General features: G+C 43.5%; 1 protein-coding gene across 13 annotated transcripts in view; it reads right to left on the bottom strand.

Annotated features, from left to right (window-relative positions):
• The window catches only part of rasal2 (RAS protein activator like 2), a 365,152-nt gene that overhangs the window by 128,524 nt on the left and 211,899 nt on the right, over nucleotides 1-24,729 (bottom strand). Inside the window, exon 1 of one of the 13 annotated variants that reach the window (XM_078218019.1) lies at nucleotides 7,939-8,460. The exons of the other annotated variants lie outside the window; for them this stretch is intronic. Within the exon in view, the coding sequence (XP_078074145.1) occupies nucleotides 7,939-8,239 (301 nt within the window). The 5' untranslated portion in view covers nucleotides 8,240-8,460. Of the gene's footprint in view, nucleotides 1-7,938; nucleotides 8,461-24,729 lie in introns of those variants that run through there. 13 annotated transcript variants of the gene reach the window in all.

Genomic DNA, 24,729 nt, shown 5'->3' with positions numbered 1-24,729 from the left:
CACAGCTTGCCTGGACCTGCAGAGTCTCACTGGCTGTCCTGTCTGGAGACAATACACATCTCTTTAACCTGTCTTAATGCTCTCTCCACTCACATTGTTTGTACCTTTAAGACTTGATTAGCTGCAAGTATTCGCATTCCAACCATTATTCTGTAAATTGAGTTTGTGTCTTTATATGCCCTGTTTGTGAACAGAATTCCCAGAGGATCTCAAACAACAGACACAGAGAAGCTCATTTACCAAAACTGGGCCAGGAATTACTTGCAAAAGCCCTTCCTGACATGAACTACACTTCAAGTTATTCAATGAAACATTCGCCATGGGGTAGTTGGAGGCCAAGAATTGTAAGAATCATCCTGGAGAAATTATATATCTACCATGGAGTCAGTTGCAAAGCAGCATTCACAGTGATCTGGGACCACATTGCTTGGCCCATGGCTTACTAATACACCAACTGATGAACCAAATTAGGTCAGGCCAGGAACTGCACAGGGGACCATCTCAGAGACAAAATACCTCAATGCCCAACAAGAATGCTCATAGTTGCACATTGCAAATGAGCACAATTCCATGAGTGTTTTTAAGAAACAAGCTTTCTTCCATGAAGGGTTATTTGACATCTTGGTCAATAGAGCTCAACTACATAGTGAATTCGCTATCCCAGCAAACTACCCCACCCCCAAACCTGCCACTGTTCATTGTTCTCCATTAGAGGTGTCAACCTGATCACTCAGAGGCTTGCAAGATCACCCAATCAATTTTCCAGGGGAAAGATGAGTTCTCAACATGTCAACTACCTTCAAAAGATACAGGTGAGGTCACAATTAGCGGGAAATATGAGATCATTCATGCAAGAAATTCAACTCTACTTCCACACAACTTCAAATGGATGCAAAGCAAGTTATTTCTTTCAATCCACTTGAAATAAATCTGAAATTGAGAAAGTCAAAGTCAATTCAATGTATAATCCTGGCAAAAAGTTCATGGATTTGGTTGAGTTAACATTATTTGAAATATGTTCATGTTTTAGTTGCTCCCATTGAAGGCAGCACCAGAACAGAGGAGTTAGCTATAATTTGTGAATGCCCGGAGCAATACCAGTGCTGGAGGTTGCCATTTCCATAAATGTCCAAAAAGCCTGCTTGCAACTTTGGACCCAAGAAGAATTTAACATGGCTGGTCACAAATGGTCACCTATTCTTGAAGATTGCAAATCATCACCTTTTCCTCAGTTCAGCATTGTGGTACGCAGAGTTGGGGGTAATGTAATCTATGTCCCTAGACAGATAGCAAGAAGCAGAGACTGGGTCCAATACAATTTAGCAGGAAATTAAACTTCCCATTTCAAACAGGCTGGCCATCTCTCTTCTTACAGAGATACCAAGAATAAGGTGCCAAATAATGAAGCATTTTTGTTGTGATATAATTGATACTTATCTTCACATTCGTGTGGACAATAATTTCATTGGCAATAGACTCCAGAAGATAGAGACACCTAGCATAACTTCATTTTTGAACTGAGCCCCAAAATTTCAATTCAGAAATATATGTTTTTCAGTTATTTTTCCTCTTCTTAGTTAAAAATTGTGTTGTCTTTTTCCCTCTCCATGTCCCAATCTGCACCCCAAGGGGTAAAAATCTCGTCTTCCACAGCAACACCCCTTCATCAAGTCCAATCTGATGCTGCTCATTCTTAAAAGCACAGGCAACACTGCCAAGAAACAAATTGAAATTCTTTAAATGTGCCTGGCAAGGACATTACTAATTATATTAAAAGCAAGATTGTGTCAGCATGCTCCAGTCAATTCCACTTGCAATAAACGCATGTTTAATAAATGGTTGGAACTGCAGCCAAAATACCTTTTTGCAAAACTAATTCTGTTGATAATATAGGAGGAATATTTATTTATGTACTGTTTTCAAATGCAATATGCATTAAAAATTAGAACTTCCTGATCCCTGATCTGGGATAGCTGTTCACCTTCAGAAGAAGCATGGTCTCAATTAGCAATAAAGCTGGATGGAAATTCTAGAGATTGCCAGTCGTAAGAACGAGGCAGGGTATACTATTTGGTGACTAATGGGAGTATATGCACATAGTACGGTGGAGAAGGGTCATGCAAAACATTGGATGGGATTTTCTAGCCCCTCCATTGCATACCACCTTCCAGTGGCAGAAGTGGCCATTGGCTGGTGGCAGTATCTTCCAATCCTGCTAACGTCTATGGGGTTTTGCATGCCCCGCTTCCTCCACCTCGAGGCAACATGCTATGGGAGGTCACCATCGGCAAGACCAGAAGATCTTGCTGGCAGGAAGAACCATAATGTGGTAAAGTGTGGCCTGAGGAGACCAGAACCTGAACTGCCTGTGATACTCCCATCCACTTACAGGATAAATAGACAAACCTGTTCGGGCTTCCATGTGAAGAAACAAAGTACTAGCAATTGTCTGTATTTCTTGCAGGGGGAGGCGGAGGCGTAGTGGTATTGTCACTGGGTTAGTAATCTCTGGGGACCCGGGCTCAAATCTCACCATGGCAGATGGTGAAATTTGAATTGAATAAAAATCTAATAATGACCATGAAATCATTGTCGATTGTGTCTCGTTGACTAATGTCCTCTCGCAAGACATTCTGTTCAGGGGCAATTAAGGAAAGGTAATAAGGATGGGCGACATTCACATCCCAGAAACCCAACACAACACGCTACTCAGGGATTTGAGTTTGGGGTGGGAGAAGGAAAATAAAATTATGGAGATGAAGTGGGGAAATTCAGGAATTTAATTCCCAAGCGAGAAGAACAATTTGTACACCTGTGGTGGAAAAAATGACAATGAAACATGCAACAGTCCAAGCAAGGTTGCATGTGGTACTTCTTACGCACATGTTGGTTACTGACAACAGCAACTATACCCGAGAAGTGCTTGGATATGATGAAGCATTTTATGCAAGTCAGTAACACAGGAAAGAAAAATTCCTTAATAGCAACATAAGTTCAGTTAAATAAAGTCATTCCAAGGACATGGCACAAGAACAGGTCAATCAGCCCAAATAGCCTAGAATCATAGAGGTTTACAGCATGGAAACAGGCCCTTTGGCCTAAATTTTCCATGCCACCCTTTTTTTTAAACCCCTAAACTAATCCCAATTGCCCGCATTTGGCCCATATCCCTCTATACCCATCTTACCCATGTAACTGTCTAAATGCTTTTTAAAAGACAAAATTGTACCCACCTCTACTCTGACCTCTGGCAGCTTGTTCCAGACATTCACCACCCTCTGTGTGAAAAGATTGCCCCCCTGGACACTTTTATATCTCTCCCCTCTCACCTTAAACCTATGCCCTCTAGTTTTAGACTCCCCTACCTTTGGGAAAAGATATTGACTATCAAGCTGATCTGTGCCCCTCATTATTTTATAGACCTCTATAAGATCACCCCTCAGCCTTCTATGCTCCAGAGAAAAAAGTCCCAGTCTATCCAGCCTCTCCTTATAACTCAAACAATCAAGTCCAGGTAGCATCCTAGTAAATCTTTTCTGCACTCTTTCTAGTTTAATAATATCCTTTCTATAATAGGGTGACCAGAACTATACACAGTATTCCAAGTGTGGCCTTACCAATGTCTTGTATAATTTCACAGTAAGAAGTCTCACAACACCAGGTTAAAGTCCAACAGGTTTATTTGGTAGCAAATACCATAAGCTTTCGGAGCACTGCTCCTTCGTCAGATGGAGTGGAAATGTGCTCTCAAACAGGGCAAACTTTTGCACTGTTTGAGAGCACATTTCCACTCCATCTGACGAAGGAGCAGTGCTCCGAAAGCTTATGGTATTTGCTACCAAATAAACCTGTTGGACTTTAACCTGGTGTTGTGAGACTTCTTACTGTGTTCACCCCAGTCCAACGCAGGCATCTCCACACCTTGTATAATTTCAACAGGACTCCCAACTCCTGTATTCAATGTTCTGACCGATGAAACCAAGCATGCTGAATGCCTTCTTCACCGCTCTGTCCACCTGTGACTCCACTTTCAAGGAGCTCTGAACATGTACCCCTAGATCTCTTTGTTCTGTAACTCTTCCCAATGCCCTACCATTACCTGAGTAAGTCCTGCCCTGGTTCAATCTACCAAATGCATCACCTCGCATTTATCCAAATTAAACTCCATCTGTCATTCATCAGCCCATTGGCCCAATTGATCAAGATCCAGTTGCAATCCTGTTGCCTGTGCCAGCCTTTATGCTCTGCGAGCTCCCTCCCATCCCATTTAATCCTATCTGCCTATTCTTTTCTCCCTCATGTGTTTATTAAGCTTCCTTTCAAATTAACCTGTGCTATTTGTCTCAATACTCCTTTTGGTCATACAATCCATTCTTATCACTCTTTGTGTAAGGAAGTTTCTCATGAATTCCTGAACAAAGATAAAATGGAAGAATGCAATCATCTCTAGACTACAGGCAGTGAGTGATTATGTTGCAAAGGAGCCAAGCAGTGGCCTATCCAGTTTTGTTCAATGAGTGCTCGAAGCCCGACCTGCATATCACTGGAGATAATTTAATCCTGCATACCAAAGGTCAAGGAATAACAAACTCAACGTCAGCAAAAGGCAAAGCGACAGGGCCTGAAATCAAAACCTGCACTCAGTATGGTATCATTCAGGATTTCTTGATTTTCCATCAAGGTAATCTTCACAGCAAAGTCAAAAACAATGAAGAATAAATGGAGTGCTAGTTCTGCCATCTGGCACATTACTTACAGTTTGAAGTGCTCCACCCAGAGTGCACTATTCTAACCAGCAAATAGCATCACTAACATAGGCCTGTATGGTCCTTTCGCAGTCCAACAGCAACCTTTTGTTGTTGTTCTGCCTCCAGTAACTGGAGAAAGCCCTCTTCCCTTGACATTTACGTGTAACTCAAGTAACAAAAAGGTAAGAAACCAACCTGGCTCCAAAACTACTTCAGGCGGTTCTTTACATTCTTATGCTTCCAAGCCTATTCAGGACATTCATATTTATTTCAGCTGCTGTGCAGAGTCAGTAAGCTTTTGAAACAGCATCTTTTATTTGTCCCATTGCTTCTGACAAGTGTACACACAATACAGGTGGATACAAATGTGGAATTCAGATCTACAGTCAAGTTTTAAGTTTCAAATTTATTTATTATTGTCACAAGCAGGCTTACATCAACACTACAACGAAGCCACTGTGAAAATCCTCTTGTGCCACATTCCTGCTCTTGTACACTGAGGGAGAATTTTAGCATGGCCAATGTACCTAACTCGCACCTCTTTTAGGCTGTGGGAGGAACCGGAGCACCCGGAGGAAACCCACGCAGACATGAGGGGAATGTGCAGACTCCGCACAGACAGTGACCCAACGCGGGTCCCTGGCGCTGCTAACCACTGTGCCCTTGTTTTACAGCAAGTTTTGCCAAGGGAATAAGCAACAGAGCAGTCACAAACAGCCTTACATTATGGAGCATAAGCACTGCATTACCTTAGCCATCAATGTTGCTGCCTCCTCTGCTCAGTGACCTAGTGCTGCCATCCCCAAACGACTGTGATGTACGACTCCAGTTTATTCAATCGATGGCTTTTTCCCCCACAGTTCCCCATTATTCACAGATGATTACAAACGATTCATTGCTCACTATTTTCCATATAGCTATAGTCGACAGGTCAGACAAATGGCTCAGAAACAAGTGCTGACTGAAAAGTATTTCCAGCCAACATTCAATATATCAACACTAGGAGTTGACAAGTTGAGGAGATGCTAATTTATTTGACATTTTCTAGAGCTTTACCAAATCTTTCCTTCAGTTATGTGCAATTAGGATAATCAAAGAAGTTACTCTGTTTTATGATTAAACCACAAGCAAAAAGAGCACACCAGCTCTCTGCAATGATGACAATGAGCTTTGGGGATAGAGGGTAGCAAGATTTGTATTTCTCAAAGAAAGACACAATGGGCCCCAGTGGGAAGCCTCCTTCTGTACTATAAATTTCTATGAGTCATGGACTGTAACTTCCAGGTGGCTATTGATGATGGAGTAAACCCCAGAACCTACTCAATAACTGAATAAGTGAAATCAAAGTTTTTCCAGTATGATTGTTACTGACAATGGAAACTGTTATCAATATCATAGTGCATTTAGAGTTACAATTGACATGAGAGAAATATCAAACTCCTTTGTAGGAGACCAGTTATGCCTAACATCAACAATTACAATTCTAAAAGACATAACTGAAGGCAATCAACACCCTTTCAAAACTCAACACAACTGAAGTAATCCACTTCCAAAAATGGATAATAAATCTCTACTGCCAGGTTCAACAGCATCCAGTTCCTGCTCAATTCTGGCCCCACCATGCAACTTTCGGTTCCTGTTCAATTCTGACAATAATAAATCAAATCAAATTATACATACTTCAGGGGATGATGAGCATTAGGTTGAATGAGCACTCGGTCACCAACAGGTTCTGGTGTACAGCATATTCTCAGGCAGACCCAACTTCTTTGCCTTTGTGTGTCATATGTATACGTGTTCGAAGGTGTAATGGTATTGTCACTGGACTCGTAATCCAGAGACCCAGAGTAATACTCTGGAAATCAGGATTTGAATCCCACCATGGCACATGGTGAATTCAACAAAAATCTGGAATCAAAAGTCTAATGATAACCTGAAATCATTGTTGATTGTTGTAAAAACCCATCCGGTTCACTAACTTCCTTTAGGGAAGGAAATTTGTCTTCCTTGCCTGATATATGTGACTCCAGATCCACAGCAATGTGGTTGACTCTTAAATGCCCTCTGAAATGGCTTCGCATGGCAATTAGAGATGGGCAATAAATGCTGACCTATGCAACGATGCCCCTGAACGAATAAATAATCAGTGAAATCAGTGATTCTGTTAATCTGCAAGCACCTCATTTACAGATACTAAATAAGCTTGGCATTCTGCCTTAAGATTTATGTAATTTATGATTCAGGATCTATTAGAGTACATGTTCTCTTTCTTTTTGAGAACCAACAATGAGGCAAAACCACCAAACCCATGAAATTCAAACAGGACAAGCTAGCAAATTTTAAAAATGAAAGCACAGTGTTTCTATGCACAAAAACATGGCTGTGTACCTGACATCTCTGTAGTTTCTAAAATGCACACATTCAATCAGTACTCTGGATATGAAAAGAGATTATCTTGGATTTAAAGATACAACCAACTGCAGTGCAGCAAAGAGTAACACTAACATAAGATATTAAATTTGAAACACTGAAACAAAAGAAGTGAAATTGAGGTCCACGAAGAAATGCTCATCAGGATAATTAGTGTCAATCTTAAGATGCAACCCCCAGTGAAGGTTTGTACATACAAACCACATCACTAAAGTATGAACATTTTGCAAGGTATCACGAACCTCAAGGGTCACCACCAATGGTTTGGATTTGGGCTCAGGCATCTCAATTTTTGAATCATTTGTCCAGAAAGTAATAAAAGTATCAGAAATATTTCTTGTAAAATAAAGCCAGTTTTTTTCTCAATATCAGGTTTGTGATGTTTTTCTCTCAACAATTGTAATAAAAGTTTCCAACAAATGCTCTGCAAAATAAAAGCAAACCTAATTCAAGTCATACCCTCTTTGTCCTGTGCCATCCTACCCTGTCTTAATTTGGACCTGGAAACAGGCATTAACCATAGTAGCTTCTTCCTAACCTTCAGCTCACTTCTGATTAGGTTTTCCCATTTACACAAACACAAGTTGTGGAAAATACTACAGTATTTTCTATTAAGGAGAATCTTTAGAATGCATGTGATATGTGATATTGGTATGCAAGCAAATGTTATCTTCCAACAGACCTTCCTAGAAAACAATTAATCGTGAATGCTGGAACATAGGCTTTTAAAAAAAAATCTTATGAAACTCCAGTGACTTACCATTAGTACTGAGAGGAGAGCTGGGACTTGGCTGGTCTCCGAGACAGCCATATTCGCCGGAGGACTGCACTGTGCACTGGTGACAAAATGAAAGCACCAGGGTTGACAAGGGAGATGCTATCGAGCGTGACTGCATTGGCACCAAGTTGGCACCAAGTTGAGGTTGGCCCGCAGGTGAAAATAGTGGCTGGTGATGCAAACAAGTGCACGTTACAAGCACTGCGATGTAAACAGATACAGTATAAAGTAAGAGTATTAGGTAAGTGACACTAGGATGCTGTGCTTTGCAGTGATGAACCATTTTATTCACTCTCTTGCATATACAGTACTTGAGTAACAAAAAAGCTGTCCCCAGCAGAACACCACCAGCCCAGTTCACACAGATTGTAACCCACGCATGCGGCAATCTTCTATCTTTAAAAATATTCAGTAGAAACAAGGAGAGATGATTCAATGTTCAGTTTCCTCATCCTCTTAAGAGATGGATATATTATTTTATTGGGAATGACCAATTTCAAAATACTTAGCTAAGATTACAAACTCTCTCATGTATGCCCAGATAATTCTCGTTTTAATTTTAATTGTAATGGCACAGCATGCTAAGCAGAATCAACACTTTTTATAAACTCCATTCTTAAAGTTACAAAGCCAAATGCTCAGCGTGGACTGGGCAGACCTGAATCCATTCCTTGCTTGCTCCAAAAACCAAATTCAAATTCCAATTGAATCCAATTCATGGTCCCCACACAGAGAGACAAACAAGATCCAAGCTGACAAGAGAAGGCATTGTACCTTATCTTGGGCTTGATCTGATGCTTGATCTTAGCCAAAGCAACAACATTTATTTATGCTGAGTTTCCTTTCTTTCACTTCGACTCCTTTAGCCAGCTCCTCTCCTAAAAGTATTGACACTTGACACTTGTGGGGGTGTACTTTCAGGTAAAAGAGCTGCGCTGTGTTAAATCACCCATGATGTGGAGATGCCCAATCACCCAAACAGTTGTTTTATACCTGCGAGTTTAAAAAGTGAGACAGACTGTTCAAACATGGAAGTGCACCTCAGCCATTCTTGTCCTTATCAGATATTCACAACGGCTCCTTTCCCAGCAAAGGCCTCATTATTAGACCTTGCAGTGCAATTATCTACGTACCTAGCTATCTGTTGAGCACAATTCTTTCAAAGGAATGCAGTCTCATTCACTCCCCAAAGGTACATGGCACAGAACAGTGAGTCTATCAAACTGTCAGAAGATCTTAACTGTGACAATCAATCATAAAAATTAAATGGAGAGACAAAAACTGACGAAATATTTATACCAAGGTCACTTTTGCACACCCAATTTAACACCTGTCATCACCATGACCAAACATCAAGGAATATGTAACTGATTTCAGAGGTTTAATCAAACAGAATACACATCTATCACTTCTGACAAAAAAGTCAGCAACCTGAAACAATAACCCTGTCTTCCACAATCCATAGATCTTGCCTGATAGTATGCTGCTGGTACCACTCAGCCTATTTTAATTACAATGCATAAAGCAAGTGTTTGGGTGTTGATCAACACCCAAGCACTTTCAAAGTCTTTCAAAGCCTTTGATAGTCTTTGAAAATCCATCACACAAGAGAGGGGTTTTAATACACAAAAAGCAGCTTTAACTCTGGCAATTGGAAATCACAATTAGTATGCATATTGCATAAAAGTAATTATTTTTTCTGTCTAAAAAGAATAATAGTTAAAAGGAATAAAATTGAGGGAAGAATATAATCAGACAGAACACATATTTAATCACAACTTTAAATGGCAAAATATTTCAGACCTACTTTAAGCACTGAGCTACACCACTCCCTGAGCAAAGTAGGAAAAAAGTGCACTAACATAACTTATTACAGTACTTGGCATTTACTTCAATTTCCCCCAAAACTGGTGCTTTTTCTTACTGAACTCCCAGAAACACTAAGAAAATCCAGCACAATCTTTACACCGATCACTGATAAAAAGCTACCCAGCCCAAATAAAACACTTCCTTCACTCAGGATCTTCTCTGCTCCATCGATGAACAGGGTCTGCAAACTCCAGAGATCACCGTATCACAGCAAAGACTGCAGTTCTGAATTCCAACAACTCAGCCTCAGAAATAGACCAAGCACTCCCGAAAGTGCCTCCGCATTTGTAAGGTTAGCAGAGATGCTCATGATTGTCAGGGAAACAACAGCAAATTTTCATTGCATAAAAAACAAGGCAGAGGAAGCCCAGTGTCAACTCCTGATGCAACTCCTCCCCTTCTCTCGGAATACTTTCAGCATAAGCAATTCTGCACTGTACTGCAGCAAATGAGCAAAACTCCCCCACAGATATAAACACAGCACAGATATAAACCATACGTATTCCAGTTATCAAGCACTAATTCTGAGCATGGAACATTTTATAGACAGTGGCTCTATTTTACAACTGGACAACAGTGCAGTCCTCCTTCACATAAATAAACTCCAGTGCAGAGACATCTGCTGTTTTCTTATTGCAAAGTGGGAATATCTGAATATTTCCTTTGTGCTGTCAACACACACATTCAATTTTTTTTACATTACTCAGGAAATAATGGAGAATTCTAGAAACTCCTTTGTCTGCATCTCAGTCACACTGCACAAAATCCTGTTGGTATTTGCATCATCATCCTGTTTCTGAAACTCAGCACTTCCCAACTGAATTTAGACACTACATTTGCACCGTCATTGCAACTCTCACTGCAGTTATGGAATTGTTCACTCAGTTCACAGAAAGATTTTTCTTTGAATGAAAAATTACATACGCATCCACAAACAAAGGGAAACAGTTTGTCAAGCTGGTATCCGATTTGTATAACACATGAAGCAGCCCTTTAACAGGCAAAAAAAAGGTTTAGAGCACTGGTTGGCAAACTCAAAACTTTCTAAAGAAATTCCTCCATCCCGGAGTAAAAGTATGACTCAAACTTCAAGAAACAATTTTTTCAACAGGCACACACTCCCTGAAGCACCATTTCAGAGTGCTGATCAGCCAACCGTTCAACTAGAGGCTCACCATTACAAGCACGCACCACACCCCTGCACCCTTCTCTTTTCACTCCAGTCTGGTACAGTGTGTCTCACCCAAACAAGCTTCAACATCCCCATTAGCCCTGTATCACCTGCTTTCAACCACTACTTCGATCAAACATACAAATGAAAAAAGACCTTGCTATAGGTTTAGGGGTCAGATAAAGTCTGTTTTCTACCGAGCAACAAAAGAAGCTGTTCCTCATCTTCAATGCAGTCTGACCACTCTGCTCTACCATGGAGGAAGGAACTCATTCTCTCTCCACAGAATCTGGACACTGGCCACAAAGGCTGCACGGAATATAGCAACACCTTCCATACAGTGCTATCATCCTCTCTCACAAATTAGAACAGAGACAGCCCTCCAATAAATGGGAATGCAAAGAGTGTTTTATTGATCACAAGCCCTTCTCATTGGAGCTCTCTGCGGCTCATATTGATGGATTTTAATGGACCATTTTAAAGGCTGCCAAGAGAGACATTAAAGCTTTTAGTCTATTTCCTGGATAAGATACTTTCTATGCCTGTATGTCCGCAGTCAGCAGTGTTATAGATTACTCACTGATATTACACAGCAACAGTAACAATTTCCCCTTCCCCCCCCAGTAGGATTATCACAACCATAACAAAAATGAAATCAGTGGCCAAATGTGGTTTTCATCATTTGTTTTCTAACCCTTTTCCCCTTAAGGAACTTAAGGAGACCCCTTCACATTATTCCTCTCAGACAGGCAGGTGAAATAGTCCAGCTCCCTCTAGGGACCCTGCCAAAACAGGGCATTTAAAACTGAGTTAGTTATACTTTCCTTTCAGTACCAACTCCCAAGATAACTACCAGCGGCAGACTGGATGCATACTCCCTTATTCCTACCTGACCCACATTGAGATCAGTTTTTATGTAAGGCGCAGAAATTTGAGGGTGTTGCCCCTCTCCACATAGGGAGTTGCCTTCTGGCCTCTTCCAACAGGAATTTGATTTAATTTGATTTATTGTCACTTGTATTAACATAGTGAAAAGTATTGTTTCTTGCGCGCTATACAGACAAAACATACCGTTCATAGAGAAGGAAACGAGACAGTGCAGAATGCAGTGTTACAATCATAGCTACGGTGTAGAGAAAGATCAACTTAATGCAAGTTAAGTCCATTCAAAAGTCTGACAGCAGCAAGGAAGAAGCTGTTCTTGAGTTGGTTGGTACATGACCTCAGACTTTTGTATTTTTTTCCCGAAGGAAGAAGGTGGAAGAGAGAATGTCCGGGATGCGTGGGATCCTTAATTATGCCGGCTGCTTTGCCGAGGCAGCAGGAAGTGTAGACAGAGTCAATGGATGGGAGGCTGGTTTGTGTAATGGATTGGGCTATATTCACAACCTTTTGTTGTTCCTTGCGGTCCTGGGCAGAGCAGTAGCCAAGAATGTTTCTTGAGGAAAATTACATCCCTATTTAAGTGTTGCCTAATTTAAGGGTAGTCATGATGTGGAGATGCCGGTGTTGGACTGGGGTGAACACAGTAAGAAGTCTCACAACACCAGGTTAAAGTCCAACAGGTTTACTTGGTAGCAAATACCATAAGCTTTCGGAGCACTGCTCCTTCGTCAGATGGAATCTGACGAAGTGAAATCAATCAGATGCAGGAAAGGATGTCCCGAGGCATGGTACATTGGGGAAACCATGCAGACGCTACGACAACGGATGAATGAACACCGCTCGACAATCACCAGGCAAGACTGTTCTCTTCCTGTGGGGGAGCACTTCAGTTGTCACGGGCATTCAGCCTTGGATCTTCAGGTAAGCGTTCTCCAAGGCGACCTTCACGACACACGACAGCGCAGAGTCGCTGAGCAGAAACTGATAGCCAAGTTCCGCACACATGAGGACGGCCTAAACCGGGATGTTGGATTTATGTCACATTATCAATAACCCCCACAGCTTGCCTCCTGGGCTTGCAGAATCTCACTAGCTGTTCTGTCTGGAGACAATACACATCTCTTTAACCTGTGTTTAATGCTCCCTCCACCCACATTGTCTGTACCTTTAAGACCTGGCTGGCTGTAGGGATTCGCATTCTAATCAGTATTCTGCAACTTGATTTTGTGTCTGTTTGCACTGTTTGAGAGCACATTTCCATTCCATCTGACGAAGGAGCAGTGCTCCGAAAGCTTATGGTATTTGCTACCAAATAAACCTGTTGGACTTTAACCTGGCGTTGTGAGACTTCTTATTAATTTAAGGGGCCAGGACACCACATATAGCTTGCCTGACACCAATGCTCAGGTATTCCATGGGATGTTTGGGTTTGACACTCAGATTAAATCACTGCCTGATCATTTCGCGACCTGGCTCAAATTCTAATTCCACCTGATGGAATAATTTCTCTCCCGTTTCAACTGCCTTAAGTGAAATCAATTTGCTCTGCAGTCAGGGAAATAGGGGTGCTTCAATTACATTGGTGATGCCTAGACCAGATCATTTGCTTGCCCTACAAGCTATGGAAATCAGAGACAAAGAGAGAAAGGGGGAAGAAAATGGTTTTGAGATATATTGGAAAAAAATATCCACCCCAACGAAAAAACAAACTATCTGCAGACTGTAGAAACCATGTTTGATCTGGAAATGTTTAATAAGGGCACAAATTGCATGCAGTTTTTTTAAAAAAGTGATCCATTCCCTGCAATGTGGTATGAATGCTCATGTCCCAAATTCTGTCTTGATCCTAACACAAACCTTTGTCACGACGGCAAGGGGAGAACACAAATCACCCAGTGTTTAGCTTACCACAGACCAGTACATAACGCAGAACTAGGAAAGTCAGGGGAAAGATCATCCCCATTAATTGGCAGTTACCCAACGACAAAAGCAGATTTACTTGCACTAGAGAAACAATACTGGGCACACAAACTAGGCTCTAGCTATGTACGTAGCAAGGGTCATGGAATAGAATCATGGAATCCCTCAAGTGCAGAAGGAGGCCATCGATCCATCAAGTCTACATTGATTCTGACAGAGCATCCCACCCTGGCCCACCCCATGCCCCATCCCTGTAATCCCACACATTTACCCACTAATCCCCTTAACCTATACATCTTTGGACACTAAGGGACAATTTTGCAAAGCTAATCCACCTAATCTGCATATCTTTGGTCCTTTTAGACAAAGATTGTCACAATACCTGATGAAATCACTGATGGGGCATGAATAAATAATTGTTTGCAAGGGCTTTTTCTCCAACAAAAGGGTTACTGCACTGTATACAATACTGAGCTAGATAGTGCAGCTCCTCACTTGATTTCATTGTTGAAGAACAAATCTCCACAGATGCTGCCATACCTGCTGAGTATTTCCAGCATTTTTTATTTTAATTTCACATTTCCAGTATCTGCAATATTTTGCCTCTGAAGTTGTCAGCAGATCTCCTCTAACCAATGTCAGAGAACCATAACTGAAAGGCCCAACAGCAGGCTTTCAATGCTTGCCCTTTTTGCCACAGGTTTATGGGCTGGGGAGAAACAAAAGAGAAGCAAAACAAGGCAATGCATCCAAAATGCTGGGCTGTACAAATAGTGTAAAACTCTCCAGTATGTTTCTCAGGTCCTTTACCAGCCTCGAGTTTTTTTTAAAAGTAGAGTTCATCAAAACAAGTTGCCCAAGAGGAGCTTCTCATCACACTCAAGTTTGAAACACAGCTACCTACAACAGCAGTGGTTATGGTATTGATAGGTGTAAGCCGTGCTCTTTCCAGGCTCCGATCTGTTACTCACTAGGACAATGCAGTATATATTCAATGTTTGCAACATCTGAGAAAAAGCAGCAAGGAGGGGTTTGTCAACAGATTTCAGAGCATGAGGGAGACTACAAACAGCCTCAACTCCTTCCAAAATTCTTCATATTTCTTGAATGCTCTAAAAGTACTGTTTAATACAGACCGGGGGCCGGATTTTCCTCTCCCTCCGCAGCGTGTTCCATGACAGCAGGAGGCGGAGCGCTGTCGAATGCACCCCTCACTGTCGGGAAACCTGCGGCAGTGTGCTATTGGCAGGACTATAAGATCCCACCAGCGTAAATGGCAGCAAAGTTTGGTAGTAAAGGGAGCTGTATTTTTATTCATTCACAGGGAATGGTGATTTGTTGCCCATCGCCAATGACCCTTGAACTAAACGAGCATTTCAGAGGGCAATTATGAGTCAACCACATTGCTGTGGGTTTGGAGTTACATGTAGGCCAGACAAGATCTCCTCCCTTTAATGAACCAGATGAATTTTTACAACAATCAGCCATGGTCATCATTGACCTTTAATTCCAGATTTATTGATTTAAAATTCCATTATATGTGCTGGGATATGAACCCAGGTTCCCAGAAAATTATCCAGTGACAATACCACAACATCATTGCCTTCCCCTTTAATGATACATGTTGGGGACATCTGGTCCATCTGTTAGGTTAGCTCTTCAATCATTTAAATTAAATGGAGTACATGAACACCCACTAATATTGAGCCTTAACTGGAAAACCTATAAGTCATTTTTGGTCCTCTCTTCAGTCCTCTTAAATGAGATGTTTCTTCCTCCTTTTACCTCCCAACAATGCAACGTGCAGATTAAAACAATAATGTTTCACTATTTATAATTGATCATGTGATATTATGTTGCAGAATGAGAAAAGAGTACATTTCAGTTTGGGTAATTGATCTGAGAGGACTGTTCCGCTGTTGTTGGTCAACTGAGGGATAATGACACCTGCCTAAAAAAAAATGACAAAATGAGTTACAGTGCAACAGTTGATATTTAATTTAAAAATAGGTGGCTCTCCAGCCCAACATCTGGCGCTCCAGCCCAACCTCTCACATTAATCACCATGGTCAGGGGTTCAAATAATGCAAACCAGGAAAGTGGCATTGTAGGTGACTGGGCAAATATTTATAATTCAACAGTGATGCTTAAAACAAAATCTTTACGGACTCTTGTGACAAGCTGCCATACACTATTCTAGGCTACTGCCTAAATTGCAAAAAAAACTAATTCTGCCCAAATAATATATTATCTGGGCAGAGTTAGATTATGGAAATATTAATTTAACAAAACATTCAGCATTACATCTGGGGCAATTTGTTAAATTGAGTACAACTCTGGCATACAGTTATGAGAATAAGCCATTATCTGATCAAACAGAGATAAAATAGATACACTTTCATCTTTCAATGAGATTAATAAAATCAACTGAGTCTCTAATGACAGCACCGTACAATAATTTAGGAATTTTGTGGACAGAACTGAAATACCTAAAATTTTAGTTGCAAAAAATTGTGCAAAGTTACCTCTCAAAGTGTTTGGAGGAGAATGGAACTTAATTATCAAGATGCAGCACTCCAAATGCATGAATATCCATTCAGATACAGGTTACAAATGGGGAGAGCCACCCGAAGTAAACATCACAAATGCCCAATGGCACAGTTGGCCATGATAGAATTTTACCTGACATGAACATTGATCTCATTTTCAGCTTTGACATTCATTTGACTTTTCATTAAACAGCTTGCTATCTCTGAGGATAAAGTAGGATTTCAGAATCCTCCTTGTCCCTATGTTTGACGATGGACAAGAATAGAGTTCAACCACATATATGTTAAAAACAACTTAATTAGAAACAATCCTGCCTTCAGTGTCAGGTCACAACCTGTATGACTTTGGTCCACTCTGATTAGAAAATCCAGAATTGCACATTGCAAACGAGTCACATAATCTAGTAAGAAAATGATCCGTCAAATTAGCAGAATGCATTCTATCTCGCACAGACGAGTGAGCTGGCATCAATTTACTGCAACTGGATTAAGGCCACCCAAACAGGTTTTTCATTGCAACTGTTGAAAAAGAAAATGAAGGGTCTGTTTCATGTTGCAAATTAACTACCGGTCCCCAAGATCCAAGTTGCCAAGGGAAGGTATTGCACCCCATCTTGAGCTTGATCTGGCGCTTGGTCTTAGCCAAAAGGCCGATTCACAACCGTTTCAAGAGCCCAATTTATGCACAAAGCCATGTGGCAACTCAAATGCACTAGTACCCACACAGTCCAGGACAAGGCACAAGACTCAAATTCAAAATAACTCTTAAGAACTTATGTACAATTCCACTATTTCTCTTAGCAGTCTCCAAGTAAAGTGGTCAACAAATTTTAAGAAGTCATTCCTCTGTCTGCAAAGATGAGGAAATTCTGATATCATTGGACATAGCAATACACTTCAATGTAGTTTGTCACAAACTAATGAATTGATGCAGTCCATTAGAGAGAGCACATGCACGATAAAAGAAAGCCTTTATGAATAAATTCCAAGGCCCAAGCTGATGCGTCATATATTAAGCTGGATGCCTTCTGCACTGACTGCACAACTGCAAACCCACTATTTGATAGTTAGAAATGACAGAAAGCAATTTAATTGTAATTTATTCCAGGAGTTGATATGAGTGAAGCGCAAAAGGTCACAGATATCATATCAAACCTTGAGACGAAACTGCAATTTTTGATAAAAATAAGAAAAGAGACACATACAATATTTTATACATATATGTAAATATACAAAGCCAGAAAACACATCTACAAGCAGGTCTGAATCAAAAGGAAACCACACTAATGTCAATTACAGGTACAGGATATGCTTGAAAGGCTATTAACAATGCAAGGTAACATTGCATGGTTCGGATTGAATTATTTTGGTGTCCTTAAAGTAGATTTACAAGCTTTGTGTTCATGAATATTTTACCATAAATTTGGCAAAAGCAAAAAGCAATCCTGTGCCCTTTCGAATAACTAAGTGGAAATAATGAAATAAAAACTGTTTAAGGCAGCAGCACAGTGTGATGATTCCAGATTCTTATTCTCCTTAAACTTCCCAGGCAGACAATCTGACAGCAGCTTCATTTCAGTCAATGTGGGAAGCCCACGAGTTCCTGTAGCATTCCCATTTCCTGGATGACTGCGCACTTTTACAAAAGAAGTAAAGTAATGGATCACTGAACAAACGGCTTTCCCTTTAAATTGGTTTAGTGCACACTGGTAAGCCACAAACAGCACTTAAACATAACACACACACTGTGTAGTTTAAAAGTTCAAAAATATCAGCACACGTTGGGTAGTATGGGTTGCAACTCTGACACGACATCAGGAAATTGAGGTCCATAAGGATAGTAATCATTGTTTAATGCTGCAAGTTGCGTTGAGCACTTCACAAGAGAAAAACAACGGAAGAACAGAATAAAACGGCAACTCAACAGAACTCATCAGCTTACTCCCAAGAGAAAACAGTGACGACATGAGAGGGGCGACGAGAGAGCAAGGGGATGACAGTGGAAAAAGTGACAAGGGCGGTGGGGAAAAGTGAGGGGGAGGGAAACAAGGGTGGCCATTGGGGAGGTTGATCAATGGGTGGAGTAGAGACAATGAAAGGAGTGGTGGTTAGAGACGGGGGGAGGTTAAAGGCCGGGGGAGGTTAAAGACGGGGGGGGGGGGGGGAGGTTAAAGACGGGGGAGGAGGAGGTTAAAGACGGGGCGGGGGGGGGGAGGTTAAAGACGGGGGGGGAGGTTAAAGACGGGGGGGGGGGGAGGTTAAAGACGGGGGGGGGGGGGGAGGTTAAAGGCGGGGGGGGGGGGGGAGGTTAAAGACGGGGGGGGAGGTTAAAGACGGGGGGGTAGGTTAAAGACGGGGGGGGGAGGTTAAAGACGGGGGGGGGGGAGGTTAAAGACGGGGGGGGGAGGTTAAAGACGGGGGGGGGAGGTTAAAGACGGGGGGAGGTTAAAGACGGTCGGGGGGAGGAGGTTAAAGACGGGGGGGAGGTTAAAGACGGGGGGGGGGAGGTTAAAGACGGGGGGGGGGGAGGTTAAAGACGGGGGGGGGAGGTTAAAGACGGGGGGGGGGAGGTTAAAGACGGGGGGGGGGAGGTTAAAGACGGGGGGGGAGGTTAAAGACGGGGGGGGGAGGTTAAAGACGGGGGGGGAGGTTAAAGACGGGGGGGGGGGGAGGTTAAAGACGGGGGGGGGGGAGGTTAAAGACGGGGGGGGGGGGAGGTTAAAGACGGGGGGAGGTTAAAGACGGTCAGGGGGAGGAGGTTAAAGACGGGGGGGGAGGTTAAAGACGGGGGGGGGGGAGGTTAAAGACGGGGGGGGAGGAGGTTAAAGACGGGGGGGGGAGGTTAAAGACGGGGGGGGGGAAGGTTAAAGACGGGGGGGGAGGTTAAAGACGGGGGGGGGAGGTTAAAGACGGGGGGGGAGGTTAAAGACGGGGGGGGGGGGAGGTTAAAGACGGGGGGGGGGGAGGTTAAAGACGGGGGGGGGGGGGGGGGGAGGTTAAAGACGGGGGGGGGGAGGTTAAAGACGGGGGGGGGGGAGGTTAAAGACGGGGGGGAGGTTAAAGACGGGGGGGGGGGAGGTTAAAGACGGGGGGGGGAAGTTAAAGACGGGGGGGGAGGTTAAAGACGGGGGGGGAGGTTAAAGACGGGGGGGGGGAGGTTAAAGACGGGGGTGAAGTTAAAGACGGGAGGGGAACGGGGGTGAAGTTAAAGACGGGGGGGGAAGTTAAAGACAGGGGGGAAGTTAAAGACGGGGGGGGAAAGTTAAAGACGGGGGGGAAGTTAAAGACGGGGGGGGAAGTTAAAGACGGGGGGGGGAAGTTAAAGACGGGGGGGGAAGTTAAAGACGGGGGGGGAAGTTAAAGACGGGGGGGAAGTTAAAGACGGGGGGGGAAGTTAAAGACGGGGGGGAAGTTAAAGACGGGGGGGAAGTTAAAGACGGGGGGGAAGTTAAAGACGGGGGGGGGGGAGTTAAAGACGGGGGGGGAAGTTAAAGACGGGGGGGGAAGTTAAAGACGGGGGGGGAAGTTAAAGACGGGGGGGGAAGTTAAAGACGGGGGGGGGAGTTAAAGACGGGGGGGGAAGTTAAAGACGGGGGGGGAAGTTAAAGACGGGGGGTAGTTAAAGACGGGGGGGGAGGTTAAAGACGGGGGGGGGAGGTTAAAGACGGGGGGGGAGGTTAAAGACGGGGGGGGGAGGTTAAAGACGGGGGGAGTTAAAGACGGGGGGAGTTAAAGACGGGGGAGTTAAAGACGGGGGGAGTTAAAGACGGGGGGAGTTAAAGACGGGGGGAGTTAAAGACGGGGGGAGTTAAAGACGGGGGGAGTTAAAGACGGGGGGAGTTAAAGACGGGGGGAGTTAAAGACGGGGGGAGGTTAAAGACGGGGGGAGGTTAAAGACGGGAGGAGTTAAAGACGGGGGGAGTTAAAGACGGGGGGAGTTAAAGACGGGGGGAGTTAAAGACGGGGGGAGTTAAAGACGGGGGGAGTTAAAGACGGGGGGAGTTAAAGACGGGGGGAGTTAAAGACGGGGGGAGTTAAAGACGGGGGGAGTTAAAGACGGGGAGGGAGGAGGTTAAAGACGGGGGGGGAGGTTAAAGACGGGGGGGGGAGGTTAAAGACGGGGGCAGGGAGGTTAAAGACGGGGGGGAGGTTAAAGACGGGGGGGGGGGGGGGAGGTTAAAGACGGGGGGGGGGAGGTTAAAGACGGGGGGGGAGGTTAAAGACGGGGGGGGGGGAGGTTAAAGACGGGGGGAGGTTAAAGACGGGGGGAGGTTAAAGACGGGGGGAGGTTAAAGACGGGGGGAGGTTAAAGACGTGGGGAGTTAAAGACGGGGGGAGTTAAAGACGGGGGGAGTTAAAGACGGGGGAGTTAAAGACGGGGGGAGTTAAAGACGGGGGGAGTTAAAGACGGGGGGAGTTAAAGACGGGGGGAGTTAAAGACGGGGGGGGGAGGTTAAAGACGGGGGGGGGAGGTTAAAGACGGGGGGGGGAGGTTAAAGACGGGGGGAGTTAAAGACGGGGGGAGTTAAAGACGGGGGGAGTTAAAGACGGGGGGAGGTTAAAGACGTGGGGAGTTAAAGACGGGGGGAGTTAAAGACGGGGGGAGTTAAAGACGGGGGGAGTTAAAGACGGGGGGAGTTAAAGACGGGGGGAGTTAAAGACGGGGGGAGTTAAAGACGGGGGGAGTTAAAGACGGGGGGGGAGGAGGTTAAAGACGGGGGGGGGAGGTTAAAGACGGGGGGGGGAGGTTAAAGACGGGGGCAGGGAGGTTAAAGACGGGGGCAGGGAGGTTAAAGACGGGGGGGGAGAGGTTAAAGACGGGGGGAGGTTAAAGACGGGGGGAGGTTAAAGACGGGGGGAGGTTAAAGACGGGGGGAGGTTAAAGACGGGGGGAGGTTAAAGACGGGGGGAGGTTAAAGACGGGGGGAGGTTAAAGACGGGGGGAGGTTAAAGACGGGGGGAGGTTAAAGACGGGGGGAGGTTAAAGACGGGGGGAGGTTAAAGACGGGGGGAGGTTAAAGACGGGGGGAGGTTAAAGACGGGGGGAGGTTAAAGACGGGGGGGAGGTTAAAGACGGGGGGGAGGTTAAAGACGGGGGGAGGTTAAAGACGGGGGGAGGTTAAAGACGGGGGGAGGTTAAAGACGGGGGAGGTTAAAGACGGGGGGAGGTTAAAGACGGGGGGAGGTTAAAGACGGGGGGAGGAGGTTAAAGACGGGGGGGGAGGAGGTTAAAGACGGGGGGGAGGAGGTTAAAGACGGGGGGGGAGGAGGTTAAAGATGGGGGGTTAAAGACGGGGGGGGGGAGGTTAAAGATGGGGGGAGGTTAAAGATGGGGGGGGAGGTTAAAGACGGGGGGGAGGGTGGGGGCACAGGGAGGGACCAGCCCGGAAGGGAATTAAGTTGGGGAAAAGTTAACAGACAGATTGTCTGGAGATTGGGGCATTAATGGTTGGTGTTAGATTTGCGCATTTATAATAGATTATATGGTTGGTTTGAGGTATAAATAAATCGGATGCACCGATTATTTGGCTTTTTAGATAAGTTGAGAGTTTGTCTGAATATCAAAGGGAAATCAGAGGTGAAATGAATCTATTTGCATGTTCCAGGGTAAAGACAAAATAAAATGCTGAATAATCTCAGCATGTCTGACAGCATCTATGGAGAGAGAATTGAGTCAATGTTTCAAGTCAGGGTGACCCCAGGAGATTTTCCAGCATTTTCTATTTTTGTTGCATATTACAGGAATTCTCTGTGTAAACAGAACAGGTATGTTACATTATATTGACTTGAGAACAAGAGACAAAGTAGAAATAAGAAAGATTTATACATTTTGGAAAAAATAAATCCAAAGACATGCTGATGGTGAATATAGATGGAAGTGGAAAAGGATGTTTAAGGAGAGATATTGAGAGGTTAGATTTTGGTTGTGTGAGAAAAACCTGCTACAAACAGCTGTGGGCTGGAGAGAGTGCAGCTTGAATCAGTCAAGCCAGCAAAGTCTTCAGGTTGAAAAAAGCAGTCTTGTTCTGAACCACAGAATCATACAGTGCAGAAGGAGGCCATTTGGCCCATCAAGTCTGCACCGACCACAATCCTACCCAGGCCCTATCCCCATAACTCCAGACATTTACTCTAGCTAGTCTCCCTGACACTAAGGGGCAATTTAGTATGGCCAATCCACCTAACCTGCACATCTTTGGACTGAAGTTTTAGATTTCCACAGCAGAGTAAAAGGGAGGAGCGAGAGGTCGTGTGGTATGCCTCACAAAAGCGACAATAGGTTTGCCTTGGGGATAATATTACTTAATTTTTATTATTAAACATCTGTAAGAGATTGTAGTCTGGGTGGTGTTCACTTGTAGGTCTCACCAAGCATGGAGTCCTTTTGGGAGAATGTTTTACAATAACTAATAATAACTGTGTAACTGTAATCTTGTGTGCTTCAGTTTTCTTTTCTTCTCATTACTCAACCTTCTGCTGTTACTTTTAAAATCCCAAAAATGTTACTGAATTTCATGTTGCTGAGTTTGTTTTCTTATCGTTTTCAGCATATTAAAAAATCCCATGGTCTAGTAAGCCTTCCCTCTGTGATTTGGTTAGCTCCACAATAAACATCTGTTGTGGATATAACACTGCCAACTTCAGTCAGAAATTTATACCGTTCAACCACTGAAAGCACCATGATAAGTTATTTTTTTATTCATGCTGGGCCTCCTGTGGTATTTAACAAATGAAACCAATCCAGCATGATGAGTGAAATTCTCTCCTAAGTTTGCCAAAACCCCCTCTGTTTGAAATTTTGTTTCCTTTAACTACTTTGGTTGGTACCCAGCAGATCAGCACAATCGATACTGCATGATAGTAAGAAATAATCCACGTGGAACAAGTTTGTCACAGATATATTAGATATTAAATTAATCCAAATCCAATTCCATCGCAACAGAAACAGATTGAACATATTCAGACTCTCATATCAATTCTGCCATTCCTAAGAGTCATACAGTGCAGAAAAGGCACTTCAGCCCATCGAGTCTGCACCGACATTCACTACCACTAAAGATGCACTAATTCCATTTTCCTGCACGTGCCCCATATCCTTGAATGCTATGATATTTCAAGTACTCTCCAAATATTTTTTGAAGGTTTCCAGCCTCCACTACCTTCCCAGGCAGTGCATTTCAGATTCCCACCATCCTTTGAGTGAAAATGTTTTTTTCTCAAATCCCCTCTGAATCTCCTACCCCTTAGCTAAAAACTATGGCCTCTTGTGATTGACCTCTCAATCAAGGGGTATGGATAATCAAGGGGTATGGACACGGTGAGTACTCCCTTAACTATTTTCTTAACTATCTCTTCCTAACTATCCTATTCACATGCTCTGCCAACTTCAGGGACCTGTGCATAATTACCCCAAGATCCCTATGTTCCTCTGAGCTTCTGAGTGTCCTGCCATTCATTAAATACTCCCTCTTCTCGTTTCTTCTTTCAAAGTGCATCACCTTGAACTTATCAGGCTTAAATACCATCTTCCACTGTTCTGCCCATTTGACCAACCCATCTCTATCTTCCTGTAACCTACAACCATCTTCTTCATTATTAACTACTCTACCAATCTTGGTGTCATCTACAAACTTGCTCAACATTTCCCCCACATTTTCATCTATATCATTTATGTATATAACAAATAATAAGGATCCCAGTACTGATCCTTGTGGTACACCACTGTACAGCAGCCTCCAGTCACTCGAACAGCCTTCTACCACCACCCTTTGTGTCCTATGACTAAACCAGTTTCTGATCCATCTTGCCAAATTTCCCTGAATTCAATATATCTTAATCTTCTCAATCTGTCTCCTATATGGGACCTTGTCAAAAGCTTTGCTAAAATCCATATAAACTACATCAACTTACAAACTGAATTTGTGTCAAGGATATGGCCAGCTCTCATCACAAGAAGTGGTCCATCATTGTCAACTCACGCCAATTAGCAAAAATGCATTCTCCTCACACACAATATCAAGATAATATACTGATCCCCATTTGCTACAGAAAACAGCAGACTGTCCTTTCGCACTTCAGAATGTGAAACGGGTGCACTTTCAGCTTAATTATCACTGTTTGCATGTCATGGTTGTCCCTGCACTGTGCAGTGCCTCTTTTCAGAACGTGCGCCGAGTCTTTTGAGGGAAGGCAGGTCAGCTGCTGAAGGTCTCTGTAGCTTCAGGGTATTGCAACCCACTGGCAGAAGACAGCGACCCCATTGTATTGTTCTGTGTTCCTGTGTGTCTAAGGTCACTCAGCCTGACTGTATCCTTTCTGCATGCCTTAAGGATTAGTCACACAGCAAGGGACGAGGCTTGGAGCCACCAGAGCACCAAA

The sequence above is a fragment of the Mustelus asterias genome, chromosome 8 (genome assembly GCF_964213995.1).
Source record: "Mustelus asterias chromosome 8, sMusAst1.hap1.1, whole genome shotgun sequence".
NCBI lineage: Eukaryota > Metazoa > Chordata > Chondrichthyes > Carcharhiniformes > Triakidae > Mustelus > Mustelus asterias.
The sequence above is the reverse complement of the archived record's forward strand: the minus strand, read 5'-3'. Positions and strand labels throughout refer to the sequence as shown.